General features: G+C 41.4%; 3 protein-coding genes across 7 annotated transcripts; 2 read left to right on the top strand and 1 right to left on the bottom strand.

Moving 5' to 3' along the window:
* Positions 1-897: 897 nt before the first annotated feature.
* LOC134100997 (alpha-(1,3)-fucosyltransferase 7-like) lies at positions 898-4,770 on the bottom strand. 2 transcript variants are annotated; one of them, XM_062554527.1, is made up of 2 exons: positions 4,731-4,770; positions 898-2,430 (listed from the first exon to the last, which is right to left on the bottom strand). In XM_062554527.1, exons 1-2 carry the CDS (start codon positions 4,762-4,764, stop codon positions 1,385-1,387), a joined length of 1,080 nt encoding a protein of 359 aa, XP_062410511.1. In that variant the 5' UTR covers positions 4,765-4,770; the 3' UTR covers positions 898-1,384. The 2 variants fall into 2 exon arrangements, with proteins under 2 accessions (XP_062410511.1, XP_062410512.1); XM_062554528.1 differs by lacking the exon at positions 4,731-4,770 and adding an exon at positions 2,632-2,769.
* Positions 4,771-12,253: 7,483 nt separating this feature from the next.
* Positions 12,254-17,275, top strand: LOC134100970 (alpha-(1,3)-fucosyltransferase 7-like). 4 transcript variants are annotated; one of them, XM_062554486.1, is made up of 3 exons: positions 12,254-12,436; positions 12,571-12,678; positions 16,141-17,275. In XM_062554486.1, exon 3 carries the CDS (start codon positions 16,160-16,162, stop codon positions 17,231-17,233), a length of 1,074 nt encoding a protein of 357 aa, XP_062410470.1. In that variant the 5' UTR covers positions 12,254-12,436; positions 12,571-12,678; positions 16,141-16,159; the 3' UTR covers positions 17,234-17,275. The 4 variants fall into 4 exon arrangements, with proteins under 4 accessions (XP_062410470.1, XP_062410468.1, XP_062410467.1 ...); XM_062554484.1 differs by having other exon boundaries at positions 16,138-17,275; XM_062554483.1 differs by lacking the exon at positions 12,571-12,678.
* A 3,679-nt stretch (positions 17,276-20,954) lies between these two features.
* On the top strand, positions 20,955-22,571 carry LOC134101298 (alpha-(1,3)-fucosyltransferase 7-like). Its single transcript, XM_062554899.1, has one exon. It carries the CDS (start codon positions 20,955-20,957, stop codon positions 21,978-21,980), a length of 1,026 nt encoding a protein of 341 aa, XP_062410883.1. The 3' UTR covers positions 21,981-22,571.
* Positions 22,572-23,165: the final 594 nt, after the last annotated feature.

Raw genomic sequence — 23,165 nt, 5'->3', positions numbered from 1 at the left:
GAAGATCTTGTGCCATTTAACAGTTCTCATCTTCTGACCCCCACCCCCCTTCTTTTTGGTCTATTTATTCATATCTACATTAATATTAATATGACAGTCATGTAAAGGTGCTCTAAGCCATGTTGAGTAAATTCACTTCTGTTGACATGAAAACAAAACAGAGAGCTAGCTCCCCATCTCAACAAATAAATCTTGATCAATACAAACTTTGGATTGTTCAGTCAATATTTTGGATGATCATTTTAGTCATGTATGGCAGCAGAAAAAGGATTTATCAAAGCCGTAATAAGAGCTGCCTGCTAGAGTTACTGTATTTGCTATATTTCCATTTCTAATTTATGGGAATTGGAAACAAGAGATAGGCCGCACTATGCATAAACAATCATTTATTCACACAGACGCGTTTCGGCGCTCTGCCTTCCTCAGTGTGTGTGTCACACACTGAGGAAGGCAGAGCGCCGAAACGCGTCTGTGTGAATAAATGATTGTTTATGCATAGTGCGGCCTATCTCTTGTTTCCATGATAGTCTATACTTTGGTCAGCACTTTAAAAAAGTTATAAGTCTTGAGTGAAGCCTGCTCCTACCTTTATGATAATTTATGGGAATTGCCATGATCATGCTTAACATACTGCTTTTAGGAGCAACAAGATTTTTTTTCTTTGCAATTTGTAAGGAATTAGTCAATTTCTTAGACAAAAAGTTTGGTCCTCTTGGGTTCAAGCTGAGTTGATCACTGTGTTCATCAGAAGTCTCTTTAGGCCCTCTGCTGTTGGCATAGGGAAGTGCAAGCCTTGCTGGTCTAAACGGCATCAATGATTAGTGGAAATGTCTGGGATATGATTCTCCCTCATATAATCGAATGGCAAAGGAAACATTACATAAACATATCTCACAATGCTACAAACCAGCATGTTGTTGATTTTAATTTTATTTTATAGACTTTGTCTGTCCTACCAGTGACAGAAATGTTCCTTTGACAAGGCTCAGAATCACATACAAAACATGCAAACACACAATAACAGCGACTGACAGCAACAGTATGAAAATACAGTGCCCCACAGAAGGATTTTTGTCTATGCAAGAAAGAAACATAATTTTTTAGTTTTTTTTCAAAAGGTAATCAGGTGGTGCAACATGTAACTGAAAACTGACATTCTTCATGCTCACCTCATATCTTCACCATCTAGAACATGACATTGAACATATATTATTATGACATGAAAATAATAAATGACTGACTTTGAAATAAAATATAACATGGAGTTTAGTCAATATACATTTAACACATCCAAGATTATCTTCAGTTAAGAATACCAATAGACTTTTGGCAAGTAAAAGGCAAGGGCAAGGATCAGATCCAGGGTCTGTTAGGACACATGCACTCATGCTTTATCCCATAGCCAAGCATCCAGATCTTTGTATATTTTAGGTGTTTGCAGGCTGCTAAATCGGGGGCAAGATTCACACAGATGTTTAATCCAGTAATTTGTCAGCACTTTGTACTTCAGTTTCCAGTTGAAGTATGAGGCATAGCGTTCCTTATCCACAATCAGTTTCTTCAGAAATTCTCCAAGCTCCTCTATGGAACTGAAGTCATCCACGTGGATGAAGGAGTCTTTCGGAGCCACCGCCTCATACTGTTCCCGTGGTGGACCTAAAACTACAGGCACAGCCCCACCCATGAACGCATTGTACCAAAACTTCTCTGTGATGTAATCTCTGAAGATGGAGTTCTCAAAAGCCAGGTAGAAGTAGCAGTGAGAGATGGTCTGCAATAGACTATCACTATTTAGAGAGTTATTCACTGCTCCACCATACACTACAATCGGTATTACATTTGACAGTTTTTGGTATACAGCAGTTCTCTTATGGTTTGGTAAAAAGCTGCTTACCACCCAACATGCAAGGTGAGTTTTGCGCTTTGGAATTAAATCCTTAACTTTAACTTCCGTCCCCAAATCCTTTTTTTCGATCATACGCCCATATGGCGCATAAATATCTGCATCACGACGGTAGTACATGGTATAGTTGAAGTATCCAGCCAATGATTTCACGTTCAAATTATTCTCAGGGCTTTCTTGACTAAACCAAACCCACCTCTGTTTCTGTGGCCGAATGAGGTTCAAAGGCAACTTCTGTTGTCTGTTGCCCAACTCATAGTGGTGGAAAATGACAAAATCTGCATCATAGAACTGGGACTGATTGTCCACCAGCATGCAGTTTCGTATGCCAAACCGTTCATGGCACAAATCATTCTCCGAATAATCTTTCACCCCGAATGGCCAATACCATAATAGAATGGTGGTTTTAGTGGATTTAGAGATGACTACTTGTTTGGGTTTTTGGATAAGCAGATAAACAGACAGGCAGATAAGTAAAACCACCACTGGCATCCATCGGTAGGAATGACGGATCCGCATTTTCTTTGCTGTGAAATAAATAAACACACATAGAATGTATCGTTTACACATTGTACTTAACAAAACTGAACCAATAATACAAACATAGTAATATTTGTTTTCCTGAAAATACTGCAGTTGTCTCATGATGGTTGTCTACTTTGCACAATGTGTTACAGTGCATGCGTTATGAAAAAAATGTATAAATTCCAAAAAACAAGTTTACTTACTAAAGAAGACAAGAACCACACACAAAAAAACTTAGGACAACATGGCCAACACAATGAGCTACTAAGGAAAGCTACAAAGTAAGGGACATACACAAGGATGATCATTAGGAAACACAGACAATAGGGCAAAAGCAACCAAAGCAGGTGAACACAACAGACTAATAATCAGGCAACCGATCAAGACTCAGGTGAGGGGCGGAGACATGATACAGGGAATGGAGACACAGCAAAATAAACAGAAGAGCAGATGGTTAACAGAAACTAAGGAAATAGGGATATTTCACAATAGCAGAATTAAGACATCGGAGATAAGTGATAAAGTGAGGCTTGACAGCATTGTCTGGTCATCCTAGCTCAACTAGTTTCACTCAGGCCAATCCAGGATGAGTAGGAGCGACTAGGACAAGCCAGGTGTAAGTAATTAAGTGCATGTTCTCATTTGTTCCCCAAGACCTTACGGCTGGAATTACATTGCTTTCATGCCACTTGCAAACTCGGGAAGATCCAACTTAAAAAAAAAATGTTAATGAGATCAACTAAGAAAGCAAATACAGAAAACACATTAATTAAGTTAACAGAACGGCTTACTATGGCTGAGCAAGAAGGAAAATGTTTATCTATAGTCTTAATTTCGCAATAAATTACCTTGCCTACCTTGCCAAGGGAGGCTGCAGTTGGAGAATATGATAGTAGGTGTCTCTCATTCGGCTTTTATACTGTACATCCTCCCTTCCTCCCTCGTGCCTCGATCCTCACTGATCTACATAAATAATGATGGGGCAGCAACAATGGGATAGTCTATCCAGTGTTAGCTATAGATCAGTGGGAACGCCCCTCGAGGATCGAGCATCGAGGAGAGCGTTTGAGAGCCACCCACTGACATCAAGTCAGACACCTCGAAGCACAAGACTTCTGCACGAGTCTCCAAGCAAAAACGCCAAACAACATCCACAAAACAACCACTTTTGATATAGACTAACAATGAAGAAACGTTTTCCTTTTTTTGAATAGGGGAATCATTAGCCTGACTCTGCTTGTCTATGCACTTTCGCTCGATTTCTTTTCCCTTCTGTACTCTGTCTGGGATACCATGGGTGCCTCTCATTTGGTGTTTTATGCACCCTCCCTTCCTTCCTCGATCCTCGTCCTCACTGATCTAGATAAAGAATGATGGGGCGGCAACAATGGGATAGTCTATCCAATGTTAGTTATAGATCAGTGGGAACGCCCAAAGATCCTTAAGGCGGAGCAAGATACTTCGTCGTAGTTCATGGGTGCCTCTCAACATGCCTCTTCGATCCTCGATCCTCGAGGGGCGTTCCCACTGATCTATAACTAACACTGGATAGACTATCCCATTGTTTCCCCCCCATCATTCTTTATCTAGATCAGTGAGGATCGAGGCCCGAGGAGCGAGGGAGGACGTATAAACGCTGCATGAGAGGCACCTTATGTCCATGGGCGCAAAACGGGGATCACTTCCTCTGCATAAAGGGGTGTGTCATGCCCATAGACTTCAATGGAACAGCTCTGCATAAAGGGGGATTCTTTCAGAAGCGCATTTGTGAGGTCACACACTGATGTTGGACGAGGAGACTGGCTCTCAGTCCCCGCTCTAATTCATCCAAAAGGTGTTCTATTGGGTTGATGTCAGGACTCTGTGCAGGCCAGTCAAGATCATCCACACCAAAACTCTGTCATCCATGTCTTTATGGACCTTACTTTGTGCACTGGTGCACAGTCATGTTGGAACAAGAAGAGGCCTTCCCTGAGCTGGGCTTGGCCTCTTGGTTCCAGGAAATGGAAATCTGAATGCTTCAGCATTAACCAAGAGATTTAGGACAATTCCATGCCCCCAACTTTGTAGGGACAGTTAGGGGACACCCAGTTTTACAGTGCTCTATGTTCTTGTGACAGTTTGGGGTCTAAAGGCATATCTGTTAAACATGTCACAACACAACACTGAGAAATCACAGACGGACCTTAAGTCATGACACTGTGACTCAGGTAGCTAACAGGATCACTCGGAAGCTAACTATATAAGGGTAATGGGTAATTATGCTATTCAATTGTGCTATTGTTATTATAGTTATTCTTACCAGATTTGAGGAGACGCATGGATGTCATCATCATGTCACACCACAGGCTTCTTTGTCTCTTGGAGCCATAAAACCTGTTCTGTATGTTCTGGTATGTGTGTCGTTTAGCCTTAGAGAGCACGTGTTACTGGGACTTTTCCCAGACAGCTTTGTAAGTAACTGGTGACTGCTGCTAGCATAGCGGTCATATAGGGATTGTCAAAGTAATAATATATATATATTTGCCGTTATCTACTTCCTGCATCTTTGCCCAAGGAAGAAACGATTCAATTTTGAGAATGATCCGTAATTCCGTCGGGATTCCGGAGCCGTTTATGTATTAAAGGGATAGTTCGGGTTTTAAGACACGAAATTATATGGGTTCCCTGTCAGCGTTGTGCATCAGCACTGACTTACCCCGCAAGAGCGTCCTGTGAGCCGAGATCCAGCCGGTTTTTGATGCTGAAGAAAGTAGTCCGGCAAGTTTCTGGGGTCATGAAAGTAAATGTGTTTTTCTTCTCAAAACCATATGCGTTCAAAAGAGTGATATATTTGCACCACAAAAACGTTGTCCAGGAAAAATTCAAACCTCGTTATCACTTACTTATTTTTCGCGATTCCTATCACTGCGCGCTACTGACAGCTGGACAACGTTTTTGTGGTGCAAATATATCACTCTGTTGAACGCATATGGTTTTGAGAAGAAAAACACTTTACTTTCGTGACCCCAGAAACTTGCCGGACTACTTTCTTCAGCATCAAAAACGATCAAAAACCGGCTGGATCTCGGCTCACAGGACGCTGTCGGGGGGTAAGTCAGTGCTGATGCACAACGTTGCTGACAGGGAACCCATATAACTTTGTGTCTTAAAACCCAAACTATCCCTTTAAGCTTAGTGGTGTAATGGCACGGTATGGCCACGTGGTGGCGATCTGAAAAGTTTAGGTTCAAAATGTATGACAACCTAGGAAGAAGAAGGCAGGCGGAGGTAGCTCGCCAAAGATCACTGGGTGCCTTCCATGTAACGATTTATCTGGCTTCCTTCCTCCCTCGATCCTCGTTCACCGGAAATCGCTCACAGTTGAGGGCACGAGGACATCTCATTCATGTAATTGCAACCAGAGGAGGCAAGACCGAGGACAGAGGAGGGAGGTGGCAATCCCGATACGAGAGGAAACATAAGACCATCCCACGCGGAAGTGTTATTTCGGAGATGGGCGTTCTGTGGCTACGCATGGATGGCGTATCCTGTATAACGTTTAAAAATATAGAAATATAGAAATGTTGTCTGTTATTTATGGCGTGTGAAGTTGATGCTAAAAGCTATAGTGGGATTATGTTAGGGGCTCATGAAGAAACATAAATGTAGCCTAACGAACAATAAGTTCATTATTTGAACGTCCTTATCAACATTTGCCATTGAAACATTTTGTGTATCTGCACAAAAAAAGCATCATGTCGGACCTAGTGATTTTAAATTATGCGTTATGTGTTGAGTTCAAAACACAATGTTGTAAATGTCCTTTTTTATCAGCAGAAGAGCTGACCAGTTGCATGCACACAGATGTCGGCGCGTCTTTTGGATCCGCCCTATTACACTGACGTCGCACGTGCTAAATGGTGTATGCAGTCGAGGACGTCTCATTTGCGCAGTTCATCAAGCTTCGTTCCTCCATCCTCCGCTCATTCCTTCGTCGTTTCCTTCGCAAAATTCATTAGTAGGAGGGGCTATGACCGGGGCGAGGATCGAGGGAGGAAGGAAGGACCGATAAATCGTTACATGGAACGCACCCATTAAGGGCGGAGCAAGATACTTCATGAGAAGCCACTTCCTGGAACCCGAATCGCAAGAGGGAGGGGGGGCAAAATCCCCCTTTATGCAGAGCTGTTCCATTCAGGGGGTCAGGATTTGACTGATTAGCTTTGCCGATTAGCAAGGCACTTCCTCGTCGCCATTTTCCAGAAATACATCATGTCCGGTGCCTTTTCTCCTCATGCTGATCAGATGCTGATTGGTGGCTGTTCCACTCTCAGCTCATGCACGAGCTTAGTGTGGGCACGAGCTCTCCTTCTGTACCTTACGTCAATCAGTAACCTGCCACTTAATTGGCTAAGCAAAACGGCACCGGAAACAAGCCCCTTGAAATGCCATGTTGAAGCCTGAAAAAATTGTTAAATTTTGCCATTTTTCACTAGCCTAGCATTCCCATTGAAATGAATGGGGGCGGGACTTGTTCACTTTCTCCAGTTCTTATAATACCTCCATCAGAGAATGTCTAATAAGGGGAGAAGGACCACTAGCGAAATACTTCCGCATGGTACTGCAACTAGAGGGCGATCGCGAGCAAGTGATGAATGAATGGGTAGCAATCAGTGATGCGCGGGTACGTGTCTGAACGACCCGCCCCGCCCCGCCGTTTACAACTAACCCGACCGCAACTCGGACCGCAAAAAAAATGATTGAAATACAGGACCCGACCCGCTTCCCGACCCGCTTATTGTAAAAAGTAGTCTAACTTAGTCGTAGCGTCATTGAGCTATGCAAAATTGGTATCTCATATGCATGCAAAACAATAATATATATTGCCTAATTATATATAGCCTATAATTGCTCAGAATTTGGGAAACATGCATTTAGTCTACCTTTTTTTTGTTCCGTGTCAGCATTCATCCAAAAATGTGGCTGTTTGACTCAACATTGAACATAATTAGCCTAGGATTTTCCTATACAAATTCTGTTTCAGCCGTTCCTCACATGAATGCCTTGAAGCTCTCCCAAGCATGAAATGCAGGCATGGAATATTATTAAGAAACTCTTTATTAACGTCTTCATCAATGGACCAAAAGTCCATTGCTCCGCAATTATAAATTGCAGCGAGATGAAACCTTTATTGCACGACGTGGGGAAGAGCAGACGTGGGGCTTTCCAACGAGCCACTAGGCCTATAAGTTGCGCAAGGACGCACATATTGCATGCTCATACCAATTGTAGGCTATATGCCTTGATGACATTAAATTAAGAAGTATTTCCTGATTTGGGAAACTTTTAGTTTATTTTTCTTTCCATAATACCATTCGATCTTGCTGCAAATTATCAGACTTGAGAAACACGCATTGCATCGGCAACTTCGCTGCTCGGTAGACGATTCTGTCACTTTCTGTAGAGGCCAGCAGTTCGAGATAAAAGCTGCAGATCATAGACAGAGAAAGCATATCTGAGAACAGAACACAACTGCATGTCAAGTGTAGCCGAGGGTCTACGCAGAAACAACAAGTGCATTTCTATGTTCGTGACAAAATGTGGGGGATAGAATCGCGTTTCAGTGGGAATGCTGCAACTTATGTCTTTCTCTTCTAAAGACAATTATGTAGGCTATAGGCCTACGATATAAATGACAAAAAAATAACGGTATATATTTTTTACCGACCCGACCAAACATGACCCGCATATCATTAAAAATATTTTTTCTTGACCCATAACCGCGGGTGACCGCGGATGACCGCGGCCGCCCGCTCGATTTGGATCAGCCCGCGCATCACTGGTAGCAATGGAGCTGAACCCCCCAGTACCACATTTCTCGTTATATAATTTTTTCTCCTAAAATTGCATTAATGCATGCGATGCAGGATAACTTGACTTGACAATCAGCTGACCAATACAATTTTCAATATGTGTTGTTATTCCTAAAAACCCTTTCATGTCACGTGACACAAGCGAACCACTTTACGGCCATAGCCCTAAAAGAAGGTTCAGCTTCACGACGGTCGTAATCGGTCGCGATTGTCGCGAGCATCCATGAGCTAAATGCTAGCATGTTACAGGGAAAACGGCCCATCCTATGAAAAGCAGAAAGGACATGAGTGACTTTTCATTTCATTTCCAGTGGAAAACCTATACTCAGGTAGCTACTACGACAATGTACATTAAGAAATGAAGTTGTCAACTGTGAAAAAAACGAGTTCTAGCCGCTTAGCCCCATAGACCACAATTCATTTATCACTTGCTCGGCAACGCCCCTAGCGGAATTTCAACAGATTGCATGAACAATCCGGTACAATGAAGTTAATAGGAAGTGGACCGGCTCTCCCTAAAGGGGCTCTGCCTCCATGGTTCCATAGACCTTAATTAATTGAAGATTAATTGAAGGAGTTAATTGAAGCTAACTGCCTATGGCAAGTTGCATGGTAAGTTAGCTCTGGGGTAGTGTGCCGTCTTCACCTACCGAAGATCACAGTAGCCTATCCACTAGACGACAGTGGACAAAACTGTGTAGTGAAAAACGTCTGCATTTCCAATGTCATCATCCCCGCGAGAGTTTAACAGGTGCGATAATTGAAAATCCCCATGTTATTTTCTCATAGAAAAAATCTAAAGATACCGGATCTCCTTATTTGGGCAAAGATGGTGGCTTTTTTGTAGGCGAACTTCAGAGGTCTATTGAAGTCTATGGACATGACACGTGTGACACACCCCCTTTATGCAGAGGAAGTGATCCCCTTTTTGCGCCCATAAGGTGCCTCTCATTTAGAGTTTATACGTCCTCCCTCGCTCCTCGGGCCTCGATCCTCACTGATGTACATAAAGAATGATGGGGCGGCAACAATGATAGTCTATCCCTTTGTCTATCTTTCTTAAGTAGAATTAAACTTACTGCACCTGGTTTTTATTCCTGATAATGGCCAAGTTATGGCCAAGGTCTCCAGCATAGGAAAATGACCTTGACCATGACCTTTTGAGGTCAATATCACCCATTATGTTCATAACAATATCAGAAAAGAATTCCACATACCATAATAAGTCAAAATTGATGTATTACATGTGTGTATACATTCAGAAACAAAAAAGTTGGATTTTCATCATAGCGGATAATGGCCTTTTTTTATTTGACCATTACATAATTCATGGCACTATGGTGGACGAGCACATGTGATTTTTCATGTCTAGGGACCCACTAACTCAGTTCAAGTGAGAAATTCCCCCAACACCAAAAGGGGTCTACAGGCCAGGTAGGGCCTACTGGATTATTGGAAGCGAGTTGTTCTCGGACATCGCTGGCGAAGATTCTCTGGTCGAATTGTCGTTGCAGAGCAGCTTCGATTGCAGTCCAGTTGGCTTGCTCTGTCAGCGGCATATCTTCTAGAACTTTCAGCCTGAACACCAATCCTCTTCCAGGTCGCCAGCGGCCTCTCCCCGGCGTAGTAGCGGGGCAACTCTACACTGGAGCGGCCTTCTGCTGCCATGGCGCCAGGAGCAGGGCAGATACCGTCGATCCCGAGTGGTGCGGGATCCTGTGGCAGAATGCTGCCACCAGCTCGGGTCTTCTCTTCCTAATGGCTGGGGGCAGGCTTCTTTGATCATGCTACAAGCTGGCGCCGTCTGCTAGGCCCAGCAGGTGGCCATGAGCTAGCGCGCTACCGAAGAAGCTTATCGCCGAGGATTCAGATTCAGCTCTCGCCTCTTGTCTGACAGGGGGTCTCCATCTCATTTCTGACACCAATGTAACAAATGACAGACTTGTTGCTTGTCTTTCCAGTCGTTTGTTAATCACCACACATTCTCTACCGTTTTTGGCCAAATCCCTAGAGTAACATACTGTAACACTAGCCCTTCACTTCCCGCTCACTGGCTGCACGCTTCACCACACCACATGGGTTAGTCACATGTGACACATTTCTGCAGTGGCCACACACACACACACACACATTTACACTAACAACACACACAAGAGGTAGGAACTATCACAAACATGTCAACACTACATACTGTAACAGCACATTACATCGCACCAACCCTCTCGCAAAGCACTCTGGGAGTCCAAGTCCTGAACCAGTAGGCCCGGTTCGTTACGTGTGAAGTAGGCTCTGCTGGCAATGTATTTCTTTTAAATAAAATGTTACACGATATACTTTAGCCTACTACACGCCCACAAGCGACGATGAGGAGAGGGCATTGAGAATCACGGCTGCCCTCCTTCAGTGGTATCGACAAGAGGCCTTCGTACAATGTCTGTCCCACTGTGTTAAAATGATGTGTAATTCAAGTGTGTAATTCGAACCTAAGCTTCCAAACCATCAATCTCCAAACCATCCCTACATCGTATATATTTTTTACATCGACAAAGCTTTTTCAGAGCAACTGGTGGTCTTCTAGCTCAAGACAAACCCGTCAAACAAGTTTGACAAGTATACAGGACTAGCTTTAACAGCAACTTGCCATTAAACTTTATTTTTGGATCCCTTTGCTGTATATCACTAACCTTAGATGTAGACTGACTAGTTTGCTATTAAGGACCAATGACCAATAATAAATGACATACTCATTAAAAATAGGTGCATAGGCCAAATCAATTATTAATGATGCTTACATCGGACCTTTTCTTGCAAACAGCGCGCTTTTCGGCGCCTCCCACTTTCTTCATGTCAGTTGGGGTGACTTGTGTGAATAGTGCAAATCTGAAAAAAAAATTGTGTGGGGAAGTTGATTAAGGAATGTAAACATCGCATAGTGACAGGAGGGGAGGAAAGAGAACAAACTCTGTGTTACCTAGCTCATTCCACAGTCAGTTTTAAATCCGTGAAAATTAACCCAGATTATTTTCCAGTATCGGAAAGCTACAAATGTTCAAGTCAAAGAAGAATTTATATTGTATCGAATTGTGATTAAACTTTTTACATGTTTACACCCTAAATGTCATCCTTTTAATAATTTACTGTTGTTTTGTTGTTGTTTTAAGTATTTCTCATGCAAACAGCATGCAGCATGCTGAGTAATGCAGTATAATAGTTCACTGCAATTTTACATTAGTAAAGCAGTCCACTGATGTGCTTGTTTATACACTGCTTTAGTGTCAAATGTACAATGCAATAACAATAATAGTGATAAAAGTTTAATATGTCCACATAGTTAGATTTATTATTGTTATTGATAACAATAGGGGGGTGGTAACATGATAAAGACACATAAAGACACATGTTAAGCCTACATGTTAAGCCTACCTTACCCTGACAAGATTTGGGAAAGATTCTTGAAAGATTGTAGTCTTTTAACTAATGCCCCTCATCCAAGCTTTAAGGGCCGTCCACACCAAGAACGATAACGATAACGATAACTATAACCATAACGATAAAAGCGTCCACACTGGCCAACGATAAGAAAAGTCTCTCCTCGTGTTAATGAATGTGATGGCTAGAATATTATAGGTTCTGATTGGCTGTTGGCTTTTTATCGTTCTCAAAATCGCTCTGAAAGTGATCAACAACGATATCGTTCTTCATGTCGTTATCGTTATAGTTTAGGTGTGAACGTTGTCATTCATATTAAGGAGAGCGATATTTATTTATAGTTATCTTTATCGTTATCGTTCTTGGTGTGAACGGCCCTTTACTCAAAACACTACAATCTTTCAAGACTCTTTGCCAAATCTTGCCAGTGTAAGGTAGGCTTTAGTTGTTGTTGGTTACAGATTAACATTTGTTCCCATTTACTTTTTACTGGGCTCCCTAGCCAGGAGATGCACTTTTCTGTCATGGACCAGTCAGCCACTACAACAATCTGATCCTGGCCACACCTGCCCAGTGATCATTGCAGTCACCTGAGAGTGGCAGGGGCGGCATCCAACCTCAGTATCGCTTGACCATAAAGCCCATGTTATCCAGGCGTAAACTAGACAAAGTACCTTTTAAGGCAACGGTTTGCAGGAGTACTAATCTAATCTCCCATCAAAAGGTAAGGAAGCTTAAATTAAATGAGCTATAAATAAGCCTGCCTTGCCTTGTTTATAACAGGAATATATAGGCCTACAAGTGAACACCAACAGTGTCTCTTACGCATTCTTACCACATATTCATTATTAACTTCAGGACAGACTTACCAGTGTGAAGAACAATGACCAAAACAATATCAGCTAAATAGCGAGCAGCAGCGCTACTGGTCAAGTGGTCGATGCTGTAGCCTAGAAAAAAAGCCAGGTAAATGATAGTAGCATGTTTTTGATAAATATACTCATGTTGTACGTCTTTTGATGTTTGATGTTGATGTTGCCACTTTTAACAAGCCTTAGTCAATTCAGTGCACAAGTATATCTGACATTATGTTTTTGAGAAGTATTGCATTTAAAACATTCAGATTCAATGCATCTGTATTCCTGCCAGTGACTGTGTTTTCAGATAATGCTGTTCTGTCAGCTGGACAGGAAAAAAAAACTAAGACCTGTGAAATATAATCAGAGGCTGTGGGTGGCTCTAAGGCAGACAGACTACCCCTAAATATAATAACACCTACTAAAACTGCTCACTAATCAGGGCTTTAAAGTGCAAGGTATATTGTAAGTGTCATGTCTTGATTCAGGAGCCTAACAGCTCCTCCTGAATCTTTCTGTGTTACACATGATGCTCCTGAATCATCTGCTTTATTTTAGCAGCTGAAATAAGTTGTTGCCCATCAGACCTCTGAAGTTCGCCTAGAAAAAGGACCCAAATATTTGCCCATATTAGGAGATCCGGGTGTTAATTGAAGGTAACTGCTATATGGCAAGTTGCATTGTAAGTTAGCTGGGGTAGCAAAGACCAAAGTGTGCTGTCTTCACCAAAGATCACAGTATCCACTAGAAGGCAGTGGTAAAAAAAATTGTGTAGCGTAAAACATCTGCATTTCCAATGTCTTCATCCCCGCAAGAGTTTAACAGGTGCGATACTTCAAAATCCCCATGTTATTTTCCCATAGAAAAAATCTCAAGATACCAGATCTCCTTATTTGGGCAAAGCTTTTTTGTAGGCGAACTTCAGAGCATTCAGAGATTGTATTGCAAAGTACAGTGGCAATAAAGGCATTCAATTCAATTAAATTCAACATTTTAAAAAGGCTCACTTCTGGGGCCCCATGAGGCTCCTTTGTTTGTGGTAGTCCATTGTCACAAGCCAAACATTTCAAATTACAATTACAATTTCAAAAACTACATTTTGTATAACATGTTAATGAATAAATTTGCGTTTACTAGCCTACCTGAAAATCACGACACATTTTTATATTTGTGCAAATAAATGTGGTTGTGGGCTTATTTGGAACACATATATGTGGGCTTAAATGGTACTACGGTACCATTTAAGCCCAAGCCCATGCCAGACTTCATAAAATGTCTAATTTGTGCTTTAAAATAAAATAAGTAAATTAATATACTTTCAAATGAGAGATTAATCCATCATTGATGATCAATGATCAAATTATCATGTTTATAAACCATCATAGTGTCTATGGAAAATATGTGAACTTAGATTTTGGTGGATTTAATGGGTACACTTACCTTATTGACTGTGACCATCATCTCAAAAAAGTAAAAAAAAAAAATCTATTAGCCTAAATACCAAACAAACGATGCAAATAGACCAAATAGGTAATGCAGGACATTTATGGGTTTTTCTGATGACTGACTCAAAACTCAAACATTTTTCATGCATGACTCAATGTTTCTGAATAAGCCAAGCCAAGGCAAGCTAAGCAGTAGGAATGTTTTTTTCATGACCTAATGTAGTGTCATGTCAAAGTTAAATTGTGAGCTGTAAAGATACCTGAATGTCATGCTGTGTTTCTCAAAATGGGAACTCCCCCTACCCATGGTCATATGTAGGCTACCATTGAGGTCACCTCGGTCCAGACCTATGTATTTTGTTTTCCAAGGTGAGGGGGGAAAAGTCAGAGATAAGTTGCTTAGCATTTGTACGGCTATGTACAAAATACATAGCCGTACAAAAGGCTATGTTTATCTTATCAAAATACTTATCTAATCTTACCATTAGTGTTATCTTTAATTACTTTAAACATTGGATTGCTAGACTACAAAAGTTGCTGTTGTTTTTTTCTCAACAGCTTGTACTGTTCACTCATCAGTCCCTCTGAGACCTGCTAAGCAGAATGTGGTTTCATTTCCATGTTTGACACCAGGCAAGGCGAGGGTCTCTCTCTTGACTGATCTGCTTCTATTATGTGAAATTCATGTCTATAATCTCTGAATCTGCGCCTCTCACTGCATCTCTCACTGCTCCTGCACCTCTCATATTTATACTGTATCTAAGGTTTGGAATATTGTTTTTGCTGTTGTGGGATGTTGCCTGTTAACATTCGTAAATAATACAAAAACGATCCATAATTTTGTTAGGAAGTATAACTTTTCTGTTAAGAAATTGTAAGCATTGTGGAAATGTGTTCACTGACTGCATATCTAGAGGCCCCTAGTGGCAGCAAATTAGTTTTGCAACTGGGGTAGCAAATTGTGTGAAAACGGCATACATACAGACGGCATCTCGTCATAATCGTGGTTACCGCCCCCAGTTACCGTGTTAACCATGGCTGAAACATTCCCCGTGGGGGAAAACATTTGTGTTCTGCTAGCGAGTTAGCCCCATTGACTTTCATGTGTGATGTTAGCATGTTTTCCCCCACAGAGGGGGCGGCAACCTTCTAACCGTCTGTATCTATGAAATGTGTGAATGGTATGGCCACAAAAGACCGATGCTGTGCTAGTGTTTAGAGTTTTGAAAATGAGACTGAATGAAATTAAACTGATTAGACAAGCGCTTGTTAGCGACTGAAAAAAAAACTGTAATTGTAGCCGTCTGATGGACTTTTTGGGGAGGCCACTGTAGAGAGAATTGCCTGCAGTACATGAAGGCATGCGTTTCCTCGAAATCCTACTTAGACACAAAACCTCTGATGTTGGCTATATGTCTAAGAAAGGTGCCAAAATGCTGATTTAGTTATTGTTTTGATGTCCTCGCTGAAACTAGATCTCCATCCATTGTCACACCATGGCTTTTGACACAGGTTCTGGTTTGAAGTGCTCTTGAAGTAGGTGTTGAGTTTCAATCTTCCCTCTTTATGCAACATGGATAATGTAAGGCGGCTGCTTGTTTTGCGTTTGCGTCAAACACTTTGTGTCATTGTTTAAAGTAGACTGGATGCCACTGTCATTGTGTGATTATACTTTGCTACAATCTGTTGTATACTTTGAATAATTCTGTGTCAAGTCAGAGGTGCATATTCTGATGTGCGTTGTGCATGCCTCCTGCCTATACAACTAAATTAATAAAAAATCTTGATTGTACTTCATCTCCGTGTCTTACCCTCTATTATGTCTAAATGAAGTAAAAGGTCTGTCTGTAACGTAATATGAAATGCAAAATAATTCTCCCAAACACCATACAGGTTTGAAAGAAGAGGAGATACATATGAATTTAAGGAAGCAGGGATGATTGAAAATTGGGATTGGACTGTGCTTGCATATATTTTGATTATAATTAAAGAAGCTTTAGAGTTTTTGCCTGTAAAGAGATTAGGGAAAGCTCTTCCAAGTGCTAAGTGGTAATATGATTGAGCAGCAAACTGCATTATCTAATTGTTTATTTGTTTATTTGTGTTTCTTTATTGTTTTTCAGCAGACTCAATAGGAGAACAAATATGCTGGACTGCTGTAGCCGAAGATGGACACTGCTGGCTGGCTCCCTTGCCTGTCTCACCCTTTTTGGCAGTTTGCTTATCCAGTGGCCTTCACTGTTGAAAATGACCCCAAAATCTGAAACTGAAGTCATGAGCATTAATGCCACAAATACAACTGTTTTAGTGTGGTACTGGCCTTTTGGACATAAATTTAGTATGGATGGCAATGTCTGTTGGGAAAGGTTTGGCATACCAAACTGCAAATTGGTGGACGATCAGTCCATGTTCTCTCAAGCAGATTTTGTTGTTTTCCACAACCGTGAGCTGATGATTGGCCAACAAGCACTGCCTGTGCACCTGACCCGACCACAGACGCAGAAGTGGGTATGGTTCTCACTAGAAAGTCCAGCACATAATGGGAATGTGGAGCTCTTTAATGGGCAATTTAATTGTACCATGTCTTACCGTCGCGATGCAGATATTTATACACCATATGGCAGTTTGGTACCCCAGGACTTTGGATCTGGAATAACAGTTGAGGATTTCATACCAAAGAAGAAGACATCTTTGGCTTGTTGGGTTGTGAGCAATTTTGCAGCCCACCATAAAAGAACGGCTATTTACAACCAATTGAAAAGAATTATACCAGTGACTGTGTATGGTGGAGGAGTGAATAAGCACCTTGATCGTAAGGCTCTGTTACCCACAATCTCTCACTGCTACTTCTACCTGGCTTTTGAGAACTCCATCTTCAAAGACTACATCACAGAGAAGTTGTGGTACAATGGCCTCATGGGTGGAGCTGTGCCTGTGGTTTTAGGTCCCCCGCGGGAACAGTATGAGCTGGTGGCACCAAAAGACTCCTTCATCCATGTGGACGACTTCCCTTCATTAAAGGAGCTAGGAAAGTTCCTCAAGAAGCTGGCAAAGGATAAGGAACGCTATGCCTCATTCTTCAACTGGAAACTGAAGTACAGGTCTACAGCAAACCAATATGTCGATTGGAGGGAAAGATTTTGTAAAATTTGTCCCAAAGCCAGCAGCTTACAGAAGCATAAGGTCTATAAGGACTTATATTCTTGGGAATATCAATAAATCAGAGGAATCCAAACCCCAATAAAAAGTCACCAACTGTGACGACCTGTGCTTTTTTACACACTTTTCTGTTACATTCATGCTGGTGCATTTGTATTTATTTCGGAAATGTAATTCTAAGTGCATACACACTGCAATACACAACATGGTATATAATTAAATATAGCAAAGGCATTATTATTATTGCTAATGGCTAGCATTGATACTGTACACTGTCTTGCTTACAGGACTAAAAAAGGAGCCACAGAGTAAAATTGTGACTGATAATTTGCAATAATCAACACAATTGATCATGGAACAGCGAATTAAATCCTAGACATGCTCATTTGAAAGGAACTGAAATCGCTTAAGCTACACAGGCAACAGTTGTAGGCCAAGATCTGATGATGTCTAATAGTGGATTCCTAAAACTGTATGTAGCCTATTTCACATCAATACCAATAATCTTGGCTTGTACCCTTCCTGCTAAACGTGGTATATGTGGATTTGTTTACAGATAGATGGACAGATAGATACTTTATTGATCCCCAAGGGAAAATTCAAGGTCCCAGCAGCTTAAGACACCGCACACAACGTACAGTAGCCTACAGTACAATGTAAACAGGATGATCAAAAGCAAATCAACATGACTAAAAGAACACTAAAATACTAAGTACAAAATAAAGATATAGTACTGTATGTACTGAGGATTGGTATGGTGATCCAGTATGAAGTGTGTGTCAAGGTGGTGCAAAGTCCAACAGTGTAACCAAAGATCCCTCATTACTATCCGCTCCGGCTCCGCTTTTACCCCTCTCTGGTGTAACAGTGCAAGGTCAAAGCGAAACTATGCAGGTTTTGTGATTTCATCGCCGGTTTTGCTTTTGCTTCTCGTTGTCGTTTTTGCTCTATTTTGCAGTAGGCTTGAAGATTTCTCTGCAGAGCTTCCCCTACAGCTTTAGCGTGTGCATTTTACAACACTCCTCAATCGGTCAGTCTGCCTTTTTATGAGCATGATCGCGAGGCTGGAGATCTTTCTGTTTATCTTGCATGCGTGTTTTTTCTGCTAGGGGGAAGCGAGACAGCCGTCATTCAACCCAAAATAAGTCAAATAACCAATGACTCCAAAGCTGATTAGTTAAGGCAAATTAAGCTAAAAAAAAAAAACGTATAGTTCACCTTTAAATCTTGTGACCAGCAATAAATATGTACATATGAAAATGTGGACAATAAAAAATGTAAGCATAGTAATATAACAGTTCTAGTAAAAATGTATGGCCAAATAAGATTAAAAAAAAAAAAAAAAAACATAGTAATGTAAGAATTATAGCAACAGTGCAAGGATAAGTTAGATAAAGGTACAGGCATCAGTCATTGGTCAAGTATGAAGTTAGAAATATATGGACAAGCAGCAAAGCGTTTCTGAGGAGCCACGTCAATTTACAAGGTAATATTACACAACGTAATTCAAATGGTACAGGGTCAATTGCTGTAAAGCAAATTGTGATTCTTTGGGACATTGGCAAGCAAGTTGCAAGGCTGGTTCTCCATAGCTGGCTACGTTAGGGCTGCAGAGGATGAACAATTCTCTCTGCTACATGTTTGTTTACAAAATTACCTTGAAGATGTTATATTAAGGTACAAAACACTTGCATATAGGAGGATACCTTTGAGTTGACATCTAGCCTAGTGGGGCATTTGGTATAAAAACTCACAAAGGGTCTGATCAGATTTAGAATCATATATGTGCCTTGGATTTGGCCTCTGGAGGCCTTGGCAGCCATTTTTACAAATGGCAGTCAAATGTGGGGTTTGTTAGGCGAAGAGGGATTGAAAGTAGGAGGAAGGAACTAACAACTAAAATGTTACATATTTGACCATTAATCTTTTCATTCTTCATGAAATGTATACAATTTGAATTAGAATATTATGGCGGCGATATTACCTAGTTGGAATCTCCCAATTTCATTCCAGATAAACTTGGAGGTCAAGAACACTGACCTCATACCGGGAAAAAGTACAATGGAATGCCAGTTGAAGTCAGAGTTCCCTGAACTCGGGGTAGTCGATCTACCCTAACTTCAAGGTTGGAATTGAAGTCCGACCTTCAACGTCCTCTGACGTCCAAGTTGTCTGGAATGCAGCAATCAACTGTACCTTATAGCTCATTCACAATCTTCAAATCTTGAACCAACTTGATTGATGCCAGATGTCACCAGCCAAGCCTCAGTGTGCCCATTGTCGCATAATCTGTACACTTACAGCTTGTCATTGACTAATACCTTCCTTTCACAAAAACAAACATGCAACTTTGCAAACTGGTTTGTCTGTGTCCACTCCGTCGTATTCACAGTTTAAGGAGAGAGGAGAGCATCACATATCTTCATAACAGAGTGGAAGTCACACGCGTTCCTTCACATGTAAGTAGACACATGACTTTTTGTAAGACTGCATTACGGTTTTCAAAATTCTAAAACAGATAGCTCTGGTCCTTGATTATGATGGGCTTAGTTGCGTTTGATGCTGTTGTTAAACCTACCACAATACACTTTGACCGCTTTTTGTTTAATCCCACATAATTAATTGATGGTGGGATAGATATAGCGTGGCGTTAGCTTAGTGAGTAGAGAGTTGCAGGAGATTTGCTATTACAGGATGAAATCCAGTTGAATGCTATTGCAAATATATATCTATATTACATGTATGTCTTTTGTCCAAGTGGCTGTAGTGTTTGTGGCGTATATGAAAAGCGACATCAAATCAGTCCAGCCTAAAACTTGTTTGAGCATGTCTGACAACTCCTCTAAGTAGCCTAGTAAGTACACTAAGTTATGAGCGAACACTCGCGCCAGGAAACCAGGTGGAAAAACCAGAAGGCACACACCTATAGTTACACATATAGCCTAGCCTGTGTGTTGGTCATCGCCATGCAAGATGATCAACTTGTTTTTTTCAGCTGTGCGATTTTGTTCCATGTTCCTTTCCATTGGGTATATCAGGCTATGCTCTCTGCTATAGCGCGGGAATGGTGCCAAAAACCTCCCTTCCAACTAATGGATCCTTGGCTGGGTAAACCTTGCCAGATCTGCCAGTGATTTGGATTTCGCCCCACAGCTCAGGCTGGAAACCTGCACATCTATCTCTCCTCCTTCTTGTCCACATCTTCTCGGTCCAATCACAAACTCCTGTAACTTGTCCAAAAGTGCACTCAGATCGTTGGTCTGATTGGTTGAAGGACTGTCCAAAAGTGTACAGTCATTTGAACTATATTATTCACGCCGCTTGTGCAGTAGAAATAAACTGCAGACTCCCCATACTAATGTTCCATCTGAAAAGATATAGCTTGGTATGGTGATAGCCAGACTAGGTGGATCCATAAAATGTCATGTCAAACGCCTTATTGACCAATCTACCAGCACGTTCATTGCTTTGTCATGCAACGACAAATTTGTACCTCTCCAGAGTTTTTCTTTTTAGTGCATTTGGTCTGTTCATTTGTCTTTAAACATGATTTTCTACTAGTGAAGATTTTATTTTTATATTGCAAGCAACGCTTACATAACAGGGCTAAATTGTGGTTATCTAGTGTAGATAGCGTATTGCAAGTGGCTGTGAACCATAAGAACTTCTAGAGAGACTGCAGAAGGCAGTAAACATTATTAATCATTTGAGCCTGTTCATTAAAGGAAATTAACATTTTGTTGCTTTATTCACAGCAAGGAGAATTGCAAACGAAAACACCATGCGACTTCATTCCCAGTGGCTTCGGGTGGCGCTCTTCATTACATTTTTCATTCTCTTTGGGAGACTACTTCTCCAGTGGCTGTCAGTAGAGAGCAGCACAGGCGTCCGGAATCACAAGATTTTAGTGTGGCACTGGCCATTTGGGAACTCATTAAATCTAGCTGGTGACTTTTGCAAAGACAAGTTTGGGGTACCCAACTGCATCATGGTGGATGATCAGTCCCAGTTCTCTGATGCTGACGTTGTGATTTTCCACAACCGAGAGCTGATCCAACGTGAACAGAAATTGCCTGTGAACCTCAATCGGCCCAAGAGCCAGAGATGGGTATGGTTGACCATGAAGAGCCCAGACTATAACGGGAATGTGATACCATTTGCTGGATACTTTAACTGGACCATGACCTACCACCAAGATGCAGACATTTATTCACCTCACGGGGTTATGGTGCCAAAGGACTTTGAAACTGATGAGCCAATTGAGGATTTGATCCCAAAAGGAAAGACTCACTTGGTATGTTGGGTGGTAAACGACTTTTCACCAGACCATAAAAGAACCGCTATTTACGATAAGCTGAAAACTGTGATACCAATTGAAGTGTATGGTGAGGAAGTGAACAGAGGCCTAACTGATGACACTCTATTACCGACCATCTCTCGCTGCTTCTTCTATCTGGCCTTTGAAAACTCCGTCTTCAGAGACTACATCACAGAGGAGTTATGGCACAACGCCTACCGGAGTGGCGCTGTGCCTGTGGTCTTTGGTCCTCCCCGGGAGGACTATGAAGCAGTGGCACAAAAAGACTCCTTCATCCATGTGAATGACTTCAGCACCATAGAGGAGCTCGGACAGTTCCTTCGGAAGCTGGTTATGAATGGCGACGCCTATGCCTCGTACTTCAACTGGAGACGTAAATACACTGTCGTAGTTAAACACTGGGTGGAACTTGCATGTGAATTCTGTCCCAAAATCAGCAGCATGCCACCACATAAGGTGTATAAGGACTTGGATGGTTGGCAGCGGTAAGGCTATGACAGGCAAAAATCATATACCGACAGGGACAGGTCTGGGTTTGTGTTTTTTAATATAGAAAGTCTTTGTTGGTACCAAATGAAAATGAAATTAGAATGTATGTTGTATAAAGGTATATGGTGATACGGTGGTAGTTCATGGGTGGTACTGGTAATGTTAATCGTGATGTAATGACATGTTGCTCTCTGTGGCAGTGCTTATCCCAACATAATAACATGCTCTGTGCGGTCATCTCGTCCATCCTGTCACATTCTGAGCCATGATCATCTTGCATTATATATGACTTGACTTTGACCACAATAAACCTGCTGCTATTTAGTTTTAGACATGTACAGTATATGGCTCGAAAGAAAGAAAATAAGACAGATTAGAACATAAAAGGGCAGCAAAGGGCATCAGTTCAGAACCGGCAGATACTACACAACTGGATTACATAAAGAGATAGAAAGCCTCAATACATTCTACCTGTACCATGAAAACAGTACAAGTATGGCTTAGCAAATTTATGTTTATTAGTATTTGTCATTATTTGTCATTTGTACTGTATATTATTATTTGTTGCATCACTTTTGAAAGTACGCACAGACTTCTGGACATTAAAAAGAGACTTACGCTTCCTTGTGTATTGGTCCTTTCTCCTCACTCCTCATGTCCTCAATTAGACAAATGAGACATGCCTGAGCCTGATGACATACTGTCATATGCCGAGGGCCAAGGAGACAGGAAGCATGCAAATAGTGATAGAGTGGAGCTGTTAAGCATACAAATTATGTTCATTGGTTTATTTGTTTGAGTTTTGAGGAAGACCTTTTTTTGCATTAAAAATTGAATGGCATTTACAATGGAAGTTAGGGGGGAGCGTGACGGAATTTGCCACGCCTCCTTCTTCAATCAGTCAGGTTACTTATTTGCAGTCTACCTGCCGAAGTTTCAGCATCAGTGCTACTCCAACCCACCATATGCTCTCATATGCTCTTTGCGCCACAAGGTTTCTACTTTGTGATCCAAACATTTCAGCTGCTTTTGAAGCCCTTTAGTTTCCTTTTATTTTTAGAGCCTCTTAAAGCTTAGAGCTTCTACCAGCATGGGGACATGGGGTTCTCATACAGTATTACCGTTTCTTTCTTGGTAAAAGGCACTTTGCACTCTGTTCCTCTGCATCTCTGTATGATAACTACA

This window comes from Sardina pilchardus, chromosome 14, assembly GCF_963854185.1.
Source record: "Sardina pilchardus chromosome 14, fSarPil1.1, whole genome shotgun sequence".
NCBI lineage: Eukaryota > Metazoa > Chordata > Actinopteri > Clupeiformes > Clupeidae > Sardina > Sardina pilchardus.
Note: the sequence above shows the minus strand (reverse complement) of the source record. Positions and strands in the feature narration are given on the sequence as shown.

Coding starts and splice junctions, on each gene's coding strand:
- LOC134101298 (XM_062554899.1), top strand. CDS start 20,955: ATGCGACTTCATTCCCAGTGGCTTCGGGTGGCGCTCTTCATTACATTT.
- LOC134100970 (XM_062554483.1), top strand. CDS start 16,160: ATGCTGGACTGCTGTAGCCGAAGATGGACACTGCTGGCTGGCTCCCTT.
- LOC134100997 (XM_062554527.1), bottom strand. CDS start 4,764: ATGATGATGACATCCATGCGTCTCCTCAAATCTG. Junction 2,431..4,730: donor CATGCGTCTCCTCAAATCTG/GTAAGAATAACT, acceptor TTTATTTCACAG/CAAAGAAAATGCGGATCCGT.